This window comes from Argentina anserina, chromosome 3 (genome assembly GCF_933775445.1).
Source record: "Argentina anserina chromosome 3, drPotAnse1.1, whole genome shotgun sequence".
Classification (NCBI taxonomy): domain Eukaryota; kingdom Viridiplantae; phylum Streptophyta; class Magnoliopsida; order Rosales; family Rosaceae; genus Argentina; species Argentina anserina.
Genome location: NC_065874.1, coordinates 655222 through 673650, shown reverse-complemented (window position 1 = coordinate 673650; position 18429 = coordinate 655222). Strand labels below are relative to the sequence as shown.

Genomic DNA, 18429 nt, shown 5'->3' with positions numbered 1-18429 from the left:
TCTTTGACTTGCACGTGTCCAACACCTTCACATTATGTTGTACATTCTTTTGTTTGAATTTTGAAATGAAGCTTTAATAATGCTATAATTAAAGATAATTATGGGTTAGAAAATAAGTCATTAATAGTTATCCAGTTATTTTAATACTAGATAAAATAATTAAAAAATAAAATATAAAAATATTATATAATATATATATATATATATATTATTCTGACGCTTCCAAAACGCACCCGCTTCCTTAATTTTTAGAAAAAAAACGCTTCCGCGTTTCCAAACGCTTCACTTCCACGTACCCGCACCCGATTCCATGCAGCCTAGGTTTTCAACGACTCAAATACATATTGTGCATATAAGAATTTGTACAAGTGTCATAATGCAATCTTTTTCTTAGGCAAGCCATCACTTATTCTCAAATCTTAAATTTATGATGACGGGTAAATATATTGGAAAGATGTAACTGTCAGTCCGAATAAGGAGCCATAATTCACGCATCCTTCCTATATTGGGATTTGGGAATCCTTAGAGGGGTAAATTTGCTATTTAACACCATGAAACCCTAGCTAATGTCTCCAAACTCTTTAACTACATAAAGGCATAGATCTATGCCTCTTTGCCTTATATCAAAGGTGGAATTCCAATGCCTCACCAATTGATTGAACAACATACAAGCAACTTTGTTGGTACCATCATATATTGGTTGAAACAAGGAGAGTTTCAAGTTTGTTGGAAGGGCTTTCATCGATGATCTCTTGTTGGAGATGAATTGAATCCATGGATCCAAGGATAAGCTAGCAAACTACACATCCACAAGGAGAGAAGCTTTTGTGTAAGAATAGTTTCCATTAACCTTTTCTTTTCCACGATCAATTGTTTAGCATCATCTATGAACCTTTTAAAGTCCTTTTGATGAGATATTCAATGTGTTTGATTGCCCTTCCATTTTCTTTAACATGATCCTCTATAATTTTCTTTTTGAGAGAACATGGATGAGTATAAGTACACACAAATCCAGAATTTAAGAAGTAATCCATGAACAATGGCAACAACAAACTTATAAATCAATTAGAATTAGAAGTGAAACAAATATATCTTCCGTCATTCTCATTATATATTCAAAAACTAAGAGTAGTTTTCACACGATCACTAACTAACTCATATTCTTATATGTCTAAGGGTTGAGAACAAAAGAACTCTCTTTTAAAGATGATTGTCTTCTTTAAAATAGTTCACTCCACTATTTAATATACGTCAAAAGGTTGTTGAACATAAATCTTTTAATCAATTAGTGGTCATGTGAATGTCTCTGCATATTATAACGGTAGCCTCATAAAACCTTGTTCAAATAAAATACATTGTGACAAAACTCTAGATCGAGGAAATAGTACCACCATATTAACTTGAAAGATTTTTTTTCAACGAACCACTAAAACTCCAAGACATGAGAAAATTAAAAAAATTAATGAAATTATCTTTATTATTCGATTTTGATTTTTCTAATCACTATTAAAATCCCTTAACTCTAAACCCCTTTTCACATATATCAATGATTTGAACTTATGTTAGTTAGGCTAGCTCACCAGCCATACCACAACTCATCATCAGTTATTCTTTTGATCAACTATATATCCCTGTGACATCTACTTGCCATGTCACTCTTGTGCGTAACATCTCTGTAACGGAAATGTATGTGTCGTTGATAGCAAATTAAAATGTGTTGTGGCATCACATTGATGACATTGAGACTGGAATGTGTGCTTAGCAGCTTAGGTATAACATCACTCTCAATGTGATACCTTCGCACATATTTGAGTATCCTGACATCTCAACCAGAGAGTTGTCGGTACAATTTTCGTCTAAATAACCAACACTGTACATCACAACTTTACAGACAAAACTTTAAAGTTTACTTTTATATTCAGGTAACTTTTTTGAGAAGACAGGTTATGGTAAGTTGGTAACAGTATTAGATTATTGAGATAAATTTAGTTTAAAGTTCCAACGCTAAAGTTAGGACCAATAGACAGTATTAATTCATCGAGTATTAAATTTTCAAAGTTCTATCGTATATCACGTGTGAGATATGCATGTCACATCACTCAATAGCGTAGGATCTCTCTAACGGAAATATGTGTGTGTCTGATGTTAAATTAAAAGAGTTAATTTCGTTATCGGTACCCAAACTATTGTGGCAAAGTCAATGTAGTACCCTAATTCTGAGTTGTACCAATGTAGTACCTAAACTTGTAATTCGCTATCAACGAAGGGTCTGAGCCCAATTTCCATTACGACTTCATTATCTCGGTCACGTGTCCCACACGTGACCACACAAAAAATTCTAACATCGGTACCCAAATTCTTGTGGCAAGATCAATGTAGTACCCCAACTTTGAGTTGTACCAATGTAGTACCCAAACTCGTCTTTCTCTATCAACAAGGGGTTTGAAGCCAATTTCTATCACAACTCAATTTTCTAGGTCACGTGTCATAACTTCTTGTCTTTTGTCATTTTCTTCTCATTCTCCTTCACTCTCACTCCTTCCACACTGTATTTATGAGCTCAGATTTTGAGGCAAAGCAACACTACATGTTCTGTTACTTCCAAACTCTTCAATCAGGATGACGACTTCTCCCAGCTCTGCCTTGAGCCACAACATCGTCTCCTTCACATCCTCCACCTACAACCTTCTCTCCCTCCACCTACGAAATTCGAGGCATGTAAAGCGGTGTGGTCGGCGGTCGAGAATCTTAAAGTGAAGGCATGTGATCGTGATGTGTTGATGGATCGGGGATTCCAAGGAGAGGTGGAGGAGCTCGAAGATGGTGTTGGTGGTGAAAGAGGAGGCGGTGGGGATGAGAGGAGGTGGAGCTCCTCGATGCCACACTGTGATGGTGAGGTGTCCGGAGCATAATGAGAATGGGTTGGTGTTTTGCCCAATTTGTAAGTTGTTTCTTAATTCTATATATTTATTGTAAGAGTTTCTTATTTAGGGCCTTAGAATCCATATAGAGCTATTTAGGTAAATATCCTTTTTATTTTGATCCATAAGACGAAACCGTGACGTAAATTGGCCTCAGACCCCTCATTGATAGCGAAAAACGAGTTTGGGTACTATATTAACTCAGAGTTTGGGTACTACATTGACCTTGCCACAAGAGTTTGGGTACCGCTGTTGAATTTTTTTTTTGTGGTCACGTGTAGGACACATGACCAAGATAACGGAGCCGTGACGGAAATTGGGCTCAGACCCTTTATTGATAGCGAATTACAAGTTTGGGTACTACATTGGTACAACTTAGAGTTGAGGTACTACATTGACATTGCCACAATAGTTTGGGTACCGATAGTGAACTTTTTTCAAATTAAAATATATGTTGAGGTATCACATTGATGAGAGTTTTTCAATGATAACCATCTTGTTGAGGACTAGTTGAGAACCAAAGAGATCTACTCACTTTTCGATCTTATATTCAGATCTTGACCGTTTAGTTTGTAGATATATATGAGTAGTTTGTTTAAATTGAAAATCGCTAAGACATTTATAAATGTAATTTACTCATTATGAACTTGAACGGTTCATGTTTGACAATTTTGGTTCATTCACTAATTTGATCTACTTTGATACCTTAACCATTACCAAATTGACTTAAAATTTGTACAAGTAATCTATTTATATAGACCTAAAATCTAAACCGTTGAGATGAAAAAATATAATAAAAAAATATGTCTACTTAACAATTAAGTCTTTAGTCCTTAACTAGTCATTAATAAGACGATCATCGTTAGAAAAGCTCCCTCACATTGATAACATTAAGAGACTGGAATCACAAGAAACCTCAGCACATATTAGAGTCCATCAGTATGTAAAAGCTGAACTAAATTAGTAGTAGAGAGGTATAAAGTGCTGGTTAAGTCAAGTTCAACTAGAATCCTGACTTTATTATTATTTTTTATTTTTGCAAATGCCAATTTTGTATTCATCGTGCAGGCCTGCAGGGGCAATTGAAAGCAGGTCGTTTCGACTTCAATAGATCTGGAGTTGAGAAAGAGGTCTTCTTAGGACTAACCAAGTAGTATTTTCTGTTCATACGCACTACTTGGAAGGTCATACAACAAACCTTCACTGTCAAAGCTCAAGGCACAAATTCTAAAAACTACAAAGACAATGTGATCAACAATGGATCACAATGGGCGAGAGCACGACTGGAGCAAAAAATTGTTCCAACTTTACAAGGAATATGGAAATGTCAAAAATGAATGTCAGCTTTCAAACTTAGGCCAAAGTTAGGCCGCCACCAAGGCTTCCAAATCTTTAACAGCTTGGTCGACTGCATACAGTATCATTTTCTTTATCTGCATCACCAAAAGAATACGCCTAATCAAACTTCAGAAGAATCAAAGTGAAGTAAATAGAAGGAAAGAGCGTAGAAATGGTTGCAAGGTTAAGCACGCTGGTCACCTCAAGTTTGTCCTCACTGGCTCTATGATTCTTGGGAAGTTGTCTGAAGGCCTCAGTTAAACGGAGGCACTCATGGACATTTTCTGGGGATACAAAGTCTACGGCTACTTTTGTACAGGACTGCAGGAGAGTAGATAACTCATTATTTTAGGCATACCACAAAATATAGTGGAAATATGAGAAAAGTACAGGATGATAGACCTTGAGATTCCTAACTTGGTGTGGGCATCCGGCAGGTATAAATACAGCCTCTCCAAGGCTTTGTACAAAAGTCCATGGTTCAACTCCTAATAGCGTGCAAGAAGCATGTTAATGTTGATAAAGTTAATTAGCAAAAGTGCAACAACCAAATTTTTGTGACTTGTGAGCACATAAAATCACATGCTCTTTGGGTTTTCATACCAAATTCTTCCTTAAGCTTCCTTTTGTGATCCACTGTTAAATAAAAGGATTGATCATGAATTGGATGAATAACCTAATTTCAAAGAACAAACCCAAATCAGCACCCTTTAACACAACATATGGCGAAGGAAAGGAAAGGAAAGGAAAGCTGGGGATAGCATACATACCTGTTCAACTAATGAACAATACGTGTGCCTGAATTCTTTATAGTACTTCATCAGATAAGCCTCCAATTTGGGCACATCTTCCCTACGGAAAATGTCCCACAAAGCACCACCTGTTTGCTCTACTGCTTCTGCACAGGGAGAACCAGACAGAGTGGGGCTATCCGCATGATCTTCAGGAGCCTTGAATTCCCTATCGCCATTGTTTTCTATGATTTCTTCATCCCCTATTTGTGCCCCAGACTCTCCAGAATTCACCAAAGTACGAAGCTCTCTCTCGTCTTGGGCCCTATGTAATTCTTTTAGCATGGAAATTGCAGATTTTTGCTCATCACTTAGTTTTATTTCTGCTGTATGTGTTAAAATATTAACCTGCATGGACGAGAACATGATACAGAAGATAAGGCAATCCAATCGGTGAAGCTGTACGTTTTACAGACATTAAATGAGATAAAAATAAATAAAGAATATTGCTGTGTTTAACTGGCATAAATGATTTTTCATACCGCATCAGACATGTCACAATGCAGCTTGGTTACAGAATCCCCTCTTCCAAGCTCTTCTACAAGCCCATAAGCAATATATGTTTTTGGGCCCATGTCTGGTTTCAAGACCCCAGGTGGCAATTTAACAGCAAGGTTAAGAATACCGGCTCTAGGATCTGTGTACTCTTGAAATGGCAAGGCACTAATAAATTCATCACAATGTCGGGGCAAAAAATTCTCAAACATATCCGAAGGGGGCCAATCCTTCAGCTTAAGCATCTCTGGCCATAGATTTTTATACATTCTTCCTTCAGTATATCCTTCAAAAAATTCCCGAGTATCAATTTCCACCTGCAAAAAACGGATGACAAAAGTGACATTAGAAGTGCGATATATCCAGGACAAACAATGTGAATAAAAAAGGAAATTATACAAGAAGTAGCAAGGGAAATAAAGGGGTCGGTGCTTGAGTGGCAGAAATTTTAACAATAGGCACTTTCATACCCATATCTGGCAGTATAATACAAAAAGTAAGAGAATAGCTTAGTTTCAGGCTGCCAAGACAGGAAAAGATTGCTTAAGAAGAATTATTTGAAGAACACGCCTGGAACCCTAGCATAATATAATGCAAGGATGATATAACCAACGTGGACTTTAAAATTAAGTGACAAAATCTGGATAAGTTAGTGTAGAAAAAAACCTCACAGCCAGCCAGGCAATCAATGGTCTTGACCTCTTTTGAAGAACTATTTGGATCCATATTTTCACTTAAAGCACGCCACATGACCATTGGCTCCCAGCTCAGGCCATTTGCCTGCTCAAGTACATTTTTAACTATGACTGGTTCGCCATTCGTCCAATGTTTTTTGAAGTTCAAAAGACCTCCTTCTTTAAGTGTGTCCCTTGAAACTGGACAGTATAAATAGTTGTCACAAGAATCCTCCCTAGAAGCTGCTTTTTGCAACATATCAGTGCTTGTTTCACCACATTCATGCTTGAAAGTACAGTCTTTGGTTTCGCAAATGTCTAGTAGAGTTTTTGCCTTTGCTTCTAACTTTGTGATCCAATCACAAGGAAGGATTCTCTTCAGAGCTAAGTTGCTCTCACCACAGCCACCCATTTCCTTCAGAGCACAAGTGATACTGTTGTCATTATTTGCTTTCCAGCTGGTCACAGGCTCAATATGATTGTTTGGAGCTTCTACAGAACAACATTCAGGTGATGGATCTCCACCATGAATGTACTCGCAACCCCTATTCCTATACTGAAACTTCACCTCTGCACGGTCTAAAAGGCATTCCTGCCTAATTTCTCTACAACAACTTAGACAGAGTTCATATGAACACTTTGGGCAGCTTCGATGCAGATCAACAATTGAAGTTGCACAATGGTTGCTAAACCAAGCATGAAAACAGGCATATAGTTAGTTAACAATCATATAGCATTTCCTTCAGTAATAATTAGACACTTACCAATAGACACGTTCATCATTGAAACAGAGGGTTTGTTCTATTATAATGTTGGAAGGTGACTCTCCTGTCAGAAAAGTTGGTGTTAGCTATGTCCTAACCTGAAATTACAGAAGTGAAACCGAAGCCAATGAAAATTCCTACCTTGAATATTAGCTTCGATCTCTATCTCGTCCTTTTGTTCATCAGAAAATTTCTTCAGAAATGGAAGCATAGAGCGAATTAAATGCGCCACAAGATGAGTCCTTTCATAGTCACTTATGTCCCGTTTTGAAGTCTGAAGTTTTGCAATTAGAAAGAATAATTATTCATCACTGGAAGGTGCAATGCTGAAAAAGTTCTCTGCTGATTACTAGAGAGCAAACCTTAATCATGCCAGTTGAGTGGAGGCATGCATTACAGTTGCAATTTCTGCGGCAAAATGGGCAAAGTTCCTTGACTTCCTGTACTTTCATGTGAGGATACCTATATATACAAGAAAAAGAATCCGCATGATACATTTTAAGTGACTAATGCAAACTCAGAAGAAGGATAGGGACCATGTGAAATACATACCATTCCTTGATACATTGGATACAATAAGAGTTGTTTTTACACTTGGAGCAAGAAACAATCATTTTTGATTCTTGCATACACTGATGACACTTAAAATAAACATCTCCATTATCCTGCTTTAAGTAATAAACAATAGAATCTCAGTGCAACTACATAAATTTTTATCACATGAAGATTAAAAATAAAGAACACACACTGTAGAGAGAAACATAGCTTCAATAAGTGATACCTTTTTGTGTCTTGAAGTGCATCTACCACGATCCCATTTTAAAACTGAAACTGATGAATTAGGAGAAGATGGTGGCGATGAAGATGAAGTACAAGTAGTATTCTTCGACTCATCTTTAACTCCTGAATCCACTAAAGAACTTATGTCAATTCTTCCACGCCGAGGACTTCCCCTTCTCCGTGCTCTAGACTTAATCATAAATGCAATTTCTGTATCATGCTCCATTTCATCCATCAACTCCTCGGCATCCTCGTAATACTGTAAGGCAGCTTGCTTTTTACTGATTCTTTTCCCATTTGAAGACCCAATTACTGCACTACACCGTCTCTTCTTAGGTAAGCGATCATTGACCTTTTCATCTTCTTCTGACAGGTCCTGCAGTAACTCCTCTTTTTCATGCTCCAATAACTCCGAAAACTCTCTCTCAGCAGAACCAATATCTTTATCAGTATATTGGCCCGGCCTTCCTTCTCCCACTTGCAACACTTCCATTCTCACCTCACTGTACATGTAGAAACACAATACAGTCTGAGCTAGCTAGCACTACAATGACAATATATATAGATTACTAAAAATGTAAACATTCAGAACTTCAGACATCAACCATTACGATCTGTTCAATAAATAAAAAACCCAAAACAATATTTGATACATACGCCAAACAATAGCACAAACAATACACCAGTGATTGAAGAATACACAATACAACTGTGATATAGATTCCCGAACAAAATCTCATGACTTTCAAGATTAAAACTTCAATACAAAACAGTTCAGCATTGGTTCAATTTCCGAGAAGGCAAGAACAAAGCCCTGGCTGACTCAAGTCAACCCAAAATTGAGGTTCCTGGCATAAACCCCATCATAAAACCCCATTATTCAATCCGATCACACAAACCCACATTCAATCCAATCTGAAAAACCCATATTTGACCCTCATGCATTGATCAAAATACCATCTCTTTTCTCCAAACAACTGATCCTTATCCAATTTCAACAAGAAATAATAGAACGAAACAAAACAAATAAGAAAACATGAAACATGATGAGATAGAGGAGTTTCGACACTGACCTATGAAATATAACTGAAACCTTAAAAGCTGGTTCGGTCAAAACCCGAAAAGCTCAGCTGGAGTTACATTTCATGATGATATAGAGTTTCTATGACATAAGTTGATTTTGGGAGTAATAAGAAAATGTGTCGGGACGATGTGGTCGGAGATTGCAATGCATGCAAAATCAGAGAATGAAACCGAAGAGCCGAAAGAGATTCCGCAGAACCCGAAATTCTGTGTAACGATATAAATAGAGAGAGAGAGAGAGAGAGAGAGAGAGAGAGAGAGAGAGACGAAGACTAAACAGATTGACGATGACTAAACAGATTCACTCTTCGATCTTATATTAAAATATTGATTTTATAGTTTATAAATATATAAATATGAATAAATCATTATTATAAATTTTTGTTTAAAGTAAAAATCGTTAAAATGTTCATAAATGTGATTTACTCGTTATGAACTTATATGGTTCATATTTGACAATTTTGATCTGTTTATTAATTTAATGTATTTTGATAATTTAATCTACTTATATAGACTTATAATGTGACGATGAAAAAATTATAATAAAAAAATATTTCTAATTAATAATTAAATCTTATGTCCTAGTTTTCAACAAAATAATCCTTATTGAAAAAACTCAATAAACCATTGGATTTTGGGGGATGATGCAAAAGCTCGCGTCAATGGGTTGGTAGGTAGAGTTTGAGCCTCATAATGTTTCAGAAATCACAGGCCCACTTTTTGGTAGTATTTGTTGATTTTGATTCTTTGCTTTTCAATGAGCCAATTTTGGTAGTATCCCATATTGTGTCTTCTATACATTGAATATTCGGCTGTGAATTTGGATTCTCTCCTAATTAGTAATGGATTCATTGATTTTGAGCCGATTTTGATTTTGTGCTTTATTATCCGTTTTATTTTATTTCAAGAAAAATAATAAATGAGAGCTTGTATCTTATGATGTAATAACCCTAAATTTCAAACAATATTAGCACGCCACCGTTACCTCAAATCTCTCCTACTTTCTCCTCTACCTCCCCACGGCATCTCGCCGTGCTTAGCCCCCCCTCAAGCCTCCACACGCGCCGCCTAAGGCGGCGGTATCCCCAAAACTCCTCCTCCTCCGATTCTCCCCCAAACTTCATCAAATCGATCCCAAAATCATCCACACACAACACAACATCAATTAAACGTATTCCTTACCCGTACGTTGCACTAAAATGGCCGGAGAACTCGAAATATTCGACGGGGTCGAGACCGTCCGATTTGCGAATTGGGCGATGCGAATCGAGCTCGGTTGCACCGTTGATGACTCTGGAAGTGAGGAGTGGCGAAGGGATGAGCGCCGAGGTCTGAGTTGTCAGGAGCCGAGCATGCGGCGGAGAGAAACGCAGGAGGTTCGGTAGTGGCTCACTGCTTCACGACGACGAGGCATGGCTTCATTGGCTCGGGGTCCGACGCGGAGGTCCTTGCGAGGTCGTGTGGAGCGGCGGTGAGGACCACGGAGGGCTGGGGGTGGTAGATTGGCGAGAGGAATTCGAAGGGGGAGAAGGAGAGTCGGGCCGAGAGAGAGAGAGAGAGAGAGAGAGAGAGAGAGAGAGAGAGAGAGGGAGGGAGGCGGAAGTGAAGAGAGAGATAGGGTTTTCCAATTATGGAAACCCTAATCTCCCAAAATGCCCTTATATACTTGTTTCCAAAATCGGAAACAACTTCTATCGTTAATAACTTTTACGTACGTCATCCGATTAGAACGTGCGGCGGTGGGAACAGTTTTGACATAAGGGCATTTTGGTAATTTACTGTGTACGGTAAATGTAAATGTAATTTTTATTTACTACGGTAAATGTAATTAAATTTTACTTTCGGTAAATGTAAATATAAATTACTTTCAGTAAATGTAAAAAGTAATTTTGTAAAAGGGTAATTTAGTAAATTTTATTTACTGAATTTGTATTTACATTTAAATTGTACGTATACGTACAGAAATACGTATTAATATTTATACGTACAGAAATACGTATATAATATTTATACATACAGAAATACGTATTAATATTTATACGTACAGAATTACGTATATAATATTTATACGTACAGAAAATACGTATATAATATTTATACGTACAGAAATACGCATTAATTGCATATTTGTACAATATTCGGGAATAGTAACAGTGAACAGTAACAGTGAACAGTAATTTCGTAAAACCGAAAAAATTGCTGAACAGTAACTGATTATTACTGTTTCGGCATTTAAAGGTTTACGAAACGATTCTAAATTCTTTTCTTATCTTTGCAAGGTGATCGTTAAATCAAGGAAATGAATTATCGTCGGGAATTGTGGAATTACGCTCAAGTCTATAGGTGAGTAAAATCTCACTTATTTACGAATCTACCCTTGCGGTGATTCAAGATTTTGCAAGAGTTTTTAATATTGAATTACGACACGTATACAATATAGTGGATTACATATATATCGTATAAATGGTAATAAATACATATATATATATAATTTGCTATATTATATACTGTTATGAATTCATTAGAATTGGTCATTTCGAATGACGAGAATTAAATGTTGAGCATGTGATGTGATTTTTGTACAATATGAGGTGTGATTATTGTACGTGGTTTTAACATGAGTTTGTTAAAATGTTTTGTCTTCGGACGAGTTTTGTCTTCGGACGAGTTTTTGTCTTCGGACATGATTTTTGGTACAATATGATGTGAGATTATTGTACGTGATTTTAACATTGAGATTGTTAAAATGTTGATTTGTCTTCGGACGTGATTGGTACAATATGATGTGAGATTATTGTACGTGTGTGGCAAGTCGGAACCTAGCCTTTGGCCGGGCGAAAGTTACGATACAGTTAGAGCTCTAGTCTGTCTGCCTTAGTACTGCATGTGAGGTAACGGGTGGTTATCTGCTCATGGGTACTCAGTTTATTTTGGATGTTGGGTAGCGGGTGGCTATCCAATATCAGCGGTGTATTACGAGAGGGGTAACAGATGTGTACCAGCGTTCTTGGTACCCGTATTATAAATGCATTTGGGTAACCAGAAGGGTTACTTAATTTCTCATGAGCGCTTCTTTTCTTTGGGACAACCAGATGGGCCGTCCACTGACTCATGAGTGCATTTATATTTGTTTGTGTTGTGGATTTTCGTATATATTGATATGCGAGTTATATGTTTTCATTTTACTCATACGAGCTGTAAAGCTTACCGGGTTTGTGTTTACAATCCCGGTGCACCAATTCGATGGTGTAGTGGATGACTCCGCAGGTGTAGATTAGCAGGAATTGACGGACCGCTCAGAGGACTTGAAGTGATTTACCTCCAGCTTGTGTGAGGATTTTGTGTGACTATTTTGTGAGAGATTGTGAGGATTATTACATTCCAACTTACGTAATGTAAATTATAAATATGGGTTGTAATAATTGGTTTTCTGAGTTGTATTGATAACTCAGTGATGATCCGCTGTGCACTTAAATGATTTCGATTTTATTGAGATTATTTTGTGTTTAACGACTTTAGAATTTTGAGTTTTTAAGCTCGAAATTTTGGGGTCGTTACATATGAAATTAGCAAAAGTATTTTATTGGACTCGTTATGAGAGTTAAACTACTGACGACTAAATACAAGCTTCAACGATCGCTTGTTTTAGGTTAATGAACAGTTTTGTATATGTCAAATCTATAGATACAAAGCTACATGAGATTCAGACGTTCGAGTAATGTTTATTTTCCGACTATTATTGTATACACCTGGACGACTTCCAAGTGGTTGGTCAGATGGAATGACTGTTACAACTCATAAATGTGTGACACAATCTTCAGCGAATTGGTTAACTTTCTATTTCGGGCAATCGGGCATAACGTCCATATCAGTGATATCACACAACCACCAGTTCCGTCACTGTAGACTGCCGTAGAGACAGATCTTACCCCCATATGTTTCAAGATTCACACTTCAAACAAATAGAATGTCCCCAAAAACACAGATTTCAATTATGATATCAATCAATTTATAAACCTGTGCAAAATTCACGATTACATAGTCCCACAATTTGTGTAACAAGAAAAAGAAACGAAACTAAATATCTTGACTCTGCAATTGCAGATCATAAATGTTTACAACCAGCCTAGCCTCCATGGCAAAAAAGAACCGAGGTAATCTTTCAGCTGGCTGCAAACAGAATGCACAACTTGCTATGTATACCGGAACTAATGGCAGGGTGCCCCCTCTCTGTCCTCCCCTCAGCTCGTTGTACAGTTCCATAGTCTTGAACATACACACTCTTAATTATGGCCAGTTACACTCTCATTTTCATACTTAATCTTCATACGATCGAGTAATGGTCTTCACCATTAGCATCTTCATCGCACGCTTTTATAACTGGATGGACATATGCGCTTTGGAGGTAGTCTCTCACGTTCAAGTCTGGATCTCTTGCATATTCCAGATTATCTTTCATCTTCGCTTCCTTAACCCCAGAAAAGAAAGATAAAGAGTATAAACCCCAGACATAAAGGGATGTCTTGCACAAAGTATAGGAAACACTGAACTGAAAGAGGTAATAAGTTATTGCTCGAAGAGGAAACAGCTAACTGGAAAGCTGACATACATACCTGTAATGGATATCTAACAAATGCAGGTTTAAAACGATCTGAGCAATACTTATAGAAGACTATGGTGAATACTGGAAGTACAAGAAGAACTGGTGTAGCCCGAGCAGCTTTTTTGGTACTCAACAATCCCATAAGAATCAGTTGAGAGATAATCAGTGATGATACAATGCGACCATGGACATCAGGCCAGAATGCTGCACCACTTTCATAATCCTGGCTGTAAACATTTATGATCTGCAATTGGAGTATTCAAATGTCTACATGCTAAGGAAAGTGATATATCTCACAAAATAAATAAGTTGAACTGTAGGTGCAAATGTTGGTCACATCAAGTATGAACTGATGAACATGTGGATAGATATACTGATTATACTTGATTTTTGTAATATGAAATTTAGAAGTACTGAAAGATACCAAATCTTTACCTGATGACGGAACACAGCATAAGCCAGGCCAAAGAATACAATTATGAATAGGAGTAAAACTGGTGTTACTGTAGAATATACAAAGCCGAGTAAGATATAAAGCTGTATACGAGGCTCCCCAACATTGAAACCAAAACTTCCTGGAGCCATTGCCTCCTCCCTGTCCTTGTCAGTCTTCACAAGGAAGGTATTCTTCACGTGATATATTATCAACGACAGCAACATTAAGATCTCTGCAGCGATACCAGCCCACCCATCAACCATTATATATGTCATGAAGAAAGTAGCTTTCATTGGTATTGCAAAGCCAATTGTCTCTGGAATGCTGCCAGTGAAGAATGAAAAACAGAAAACTTCAATTCAAAACTTGAAATGATACTAAAAGAAAGATTATATACTTTAATTTTGAAAGACATACGCAGTTGCTGACTGGTGAATAAAAGTATAAAGCTGATCAAATGCTGATCCAACAAAAATGCTACCAAGGAATACATTCACCAATGAGAAGAGGTAGTATCTAGACGCTGCTCTCCTCTCAAGAGAAGACCGAGAAGGATAACCCTCGAATTTGGCCATGATCATCAATATTGTTGGCAGGAATAAGAGAAATATCTTCAAAGCAATGCCTGGTAGAAAGCCTGTAATTACCGATTTAATGAACTTCCTGCTTATATATCAAGGTAACATTAGTAATTAATTAACTAGCGCTGATGGAAGCTAGATTCCAAGTCAAACGGTTCAAGTATGAGATAACTCACAGTTTGACAATAGGCTTTAGGAACGGAGCTTCTTTCTGAAGACCCTCCAAGCTTGCGAGAGATTGTACAAATGCAATGGGGATCAAGGAAAACAAGGTGAGCAAAACGAATGCAACAGCCATGATTAGCCTCTTCACGGTGAGTTTTACATATGGTATTGCCAAATTTGGCCAGTATACGTCACGCGGCTCTGGAGCCCATTCAGTCAACCAAGTAGTAGGATTTCTAGATTGCTGAGTTTGTGCACAAACAGCAGCACCCCATCTGCTTTTAAAAGACACAAAGGCAGCTGCCACGACAGACTTGGGATCGGTTTTAATCCTCTCCCTTTCTTCAGGTATCTGAGGAAAAAATAATTGTGCAACTGAAACAACCAAGAAGATGGCAGTATATATTAGACAAAGAAATGATGGACTGGTACATACTTCCTTCTTCATTTTCTCAATCTCAGAATGATAATGTTCAATTGCATCAACTTTCTTTCCCAAAAGCCCAAGGAAACCAGTCTGATAGCCGTATATGCACAACAGGTTAAGGAAAAATTAAATATCAACTTTAGAACCTGAAACACATACATTAGCACTTAAAAGAGAAATTTATTTACCTTAATAAAGGGCCTCACTAAAGTTTTGCTTCTTTCAAGTTTGTTCTCGTAGTAGACAAGCCAGTTATCCATTTTTTTCTTCTGCTTAACCAATTTCGCAAGCTTGTTAGCATTGTACACAACCTGCATATAATTCATAAGTAGATCAAGTTTAAGAAAACAAAAGCCTTCATTTTAGAGAAACAATTGTATAGCTTCAGCAGTTTAAGAATTAAGTGACAAAAATATTTCAAAAACTCTATCCTGACAAAGAGAAATTACTGAAAATCTATACGAGCATTGTGGATACCTAAACAATAGGAAGTGTGTGACCCTTGCCAGAAAGTACGAGGATAAAGATAATGCAGAGATTGCATCTTTTAATTTGTAAACTAAAACTTTCTTCACGTAATGTCTCACACAAATGCAGTAGTACGTAAAATATTCTTACTAAGTTTCTATACAATATAACTATTTTAAGCATTTAATTGATGGTTCCTTATTTCCAATCGACATTTTGTACTGTATAGGAACATCACTTCTATATCTTCGAGAACAAACCTGATGAGTAAGATAATGATCTGGATGGTTGACCAGAAAAAAGTGCTCCACAACCTCATTTACAGATTCCCCTGGATCTTGTGGAACATTTCTGACAAGGGCCTGTAAACAATAAGGTAATTGGGTATGTAATAGTATAAAGTTTTATCATTCTTTTTTGGATGGATAATTGCAAATTAATGAGGTCAGCTTGTATCTGTATAGCTTAACTTCAAGTATATATAATATCAAAAGAAGCAAAAGGTGATAAAGTAAATTGTTGATATGTACAAGCAATTGAAATCAGTGCTGAAAAGTGTCGTATTTGAATAATTTTAAATATGAACTTCTACATGGAGGCATAAACAAAAATGAGATGCTTATTCTAAGTATATTCATGATTAGTTTATCAACCCTTTGATTTCGCTGCTCAAAATTGTCTTATTCGAATAAAGACTTATCTGAATTTATATATCAAAGCACTGAGTCAATCTCACCGTAAATTTATCTGGTCGTCGCTTTTCTGTGGCAAGAAAATGCAATCGCATTTTAGCAACTTTCTGATACTCCTTCAGTAGCACATAACATGTCCAAAAGGTAAATGCATACGCCATCGTTACATGAGTCCACAATCTGTGAAATACAATCACATGAATATTGCACTGATTTGTGATCAAGACGAGAATCAAGCAGGATTGGAAATTATCAAGTATTTTTTTATGTCTATGAATTATAAGCCAAAAGCGTAGGTGGACCAAGTGCAGAGACAAAAAGTGGAAACAACTACAGATGAATAGAAATCTATATATTTAGAATTATCCAACAATCATGCGTTCCACACTTCTACATAAAGTTTGGAGGATGCTCCAAAATGCAGAAAGTTTATGTAGGAGAGTGTCTCACCTTTGAGATCTATCTGGGATATTAGAAATAGAGAGCTTATCGATATTAGTAGAAGTGATATTGGCTTCCTTTCCAGCAATATCCAATGTGTTAGTTGTCCAGTTGACCGGTATCAAAATAACCCATGCAACAAATGCTATTGGAACAAAGATTTTAAGCCTGCATGAATTTAACTACATGAGAAGAATATAATCATGAAATAAGCTAATATCATATATCTGAAGAACTAAAATGACATGCTTTTTGTAAATGTGAATTCGAAATTTAGCAATAGTAACCACGACATATATATGGGAGACCTCACTAGAACAATTACATGCAGATCATATGAATTACACATACATGAACTATCTAACAATGATGTGCACTCCTAACATCATGTCAGATCATTTCACTGACATTACTGATGAAAACTAGCAAAATGAGTGCTCGAACTGCATTTCAACTAAATGAGGCAGTCGACAATATTCAATACGTTGGCTTTCAGACAGTAAAGGGCTAAATGGGGGAAGCCTTAAAGGTTTGCCTCATTCACATGAGGGTTCTCCAAAGATGGTTTTTTTAACACAAAATATGACTGGGGGAAAAACATTAATATATATGAACTATGAAGTAAAACGTAAAGCTAGTAAGCAGTAATTGGCATACCAACATCAACAGACAGCAATTTAGAAAAGGAATTGAAGATTGCAGCCTAAGTACCCTATCAAGTATATCCTCAAGTAAACAGCAGAATCCAATCCTGCATGATCAATAAGCTCCGGTTCCGGCATCTTCAATGCTTCTGGCATCCAATTCAGAAACCTCACATAAGACCTGTAGTCTAGATTAACAAACTTACTCACGAATGTGCCGGAGCGAGCGGGACTGCCCCTTACTCCCTCCAAATACCATTTCGGAAAGTACACCCTGTCGTTGCAGGGCTGAATCCTAAGAATTGCAAATACTAGAAAGAAAATGAAGGCACTGAGGATATTGATGGCTGCTCCAACCCCTATATCCCAAAGTGAAGCCATTTAAGATTGTCACAAGGAAAACTGCATAACCCTGAAAAACTGTTGTGAATTAGAAGCAGAATAACAACAATACAGCATCGGAAAAAAAGTGTAGAACTGAAGAAAACGGAAAACAGAGGGCGGAAAAGGAAAGCTTACCTGAGAGTAAAGATGGAGGAGTTGGATGGCTTAGAATGGAACACATGCAACTGCTGCTGTTTCCGATCAGGGCTTTCACTCTGAGCTGCTAAGATGTTAGAGATTGGACCTTCAACAACAACAATAATAGTAGCGATGATCGGAGACATTAGAGATTGGTGGGGCGATGAGTGCGACCCTTTGGGTTTGGACTTCGAGATATTTTTTGCGCGAAAAGGCGGTTCGGTTCTTCACGCGCCTGCGGGGCCATAGCAATCAAATCATTTTTGCCGACATACTTGGTAACGAACTTACTTGGTTCCGGTTAGTAACAGTTGATACGGTTTCGTTTGGCTCATTTTTGCCAATCCTAATGCGGTAATAAACCGTTGGAATTACTTTTTACCTTTTGTAATCTGTTCTTGATAGTTTGAGATAACTTAAGAAGAAATGTTCATGATAAATTCGAATTCGAAGAAACCTCTCATATCACCAGACGAACCCCTACGATGTTAGCTTACTTACCGCCTAGCATATTTACATTTAACTAAATACGCTGGACAAACCCCTATGATGTTAATCTTATTTACCGCTTAGCATGTTTACACTTGTGTGAATTATATTAACC

General features: G+C 37.1%; 1 protein-coding gene and 1 pseudogene across 2 annotated transcripts; both read right to left on the bottom strand.

Annotated features, from left to right (window-relative positions):
* Positions 1-3971: 3971 nt before the first annotated feature.
* LOC126786641 (lysine-specific demethylase JMJ26-like) lies at positions 3972-9078 on the bottom strand. 2 transcript variants are annotated; one of them, XM_050512529.1, is made up of 13 exons: positions 8837-9078; positions 7765-8266; positions 7536-7648; positions 7346-7445; positions 7125-7257; positions 6984-7047; positions 6212-6905; positions 5533-5862; positions 5030-5398; positions 4863-4935; positions 4662-4747; positions 4461-4580; positions 3972-4354 (listed from the first exon to the last, which is right to left on the bottom strand). In XM_050512529.1, the coding sequence occupies exons 2-13, from the start codon at positions 8254-8256 to the stop codon at positions 4286-4288; spliced, it is 2643 nt and encodes an 880-aa protein (XP_050368486.1). In that variant the 5' UTR covers positions 8257-8266; positions 8837-9078; the 3' UTR covers positions 3972-4285. The 2 variants fall into 2 exon arrangements, with proteins under 2 accessions (XP_050368486.1, XP_050368485.1); XM_050512528.1 differs by having other exon boundaries at positions 7536-7651; positions 8837-9077.
* A 3748-nt stretch (positions 9079-12826) lies between these two features.
* LOC126786643 (calcium permeable stress-gated cation channel 1-like) lies at positions 12827-18018 on the bottom strand (annotated as a pseudogene).
* Between the last annotated feature and the right edge of the window lie 411 nt (positions 18019-18429).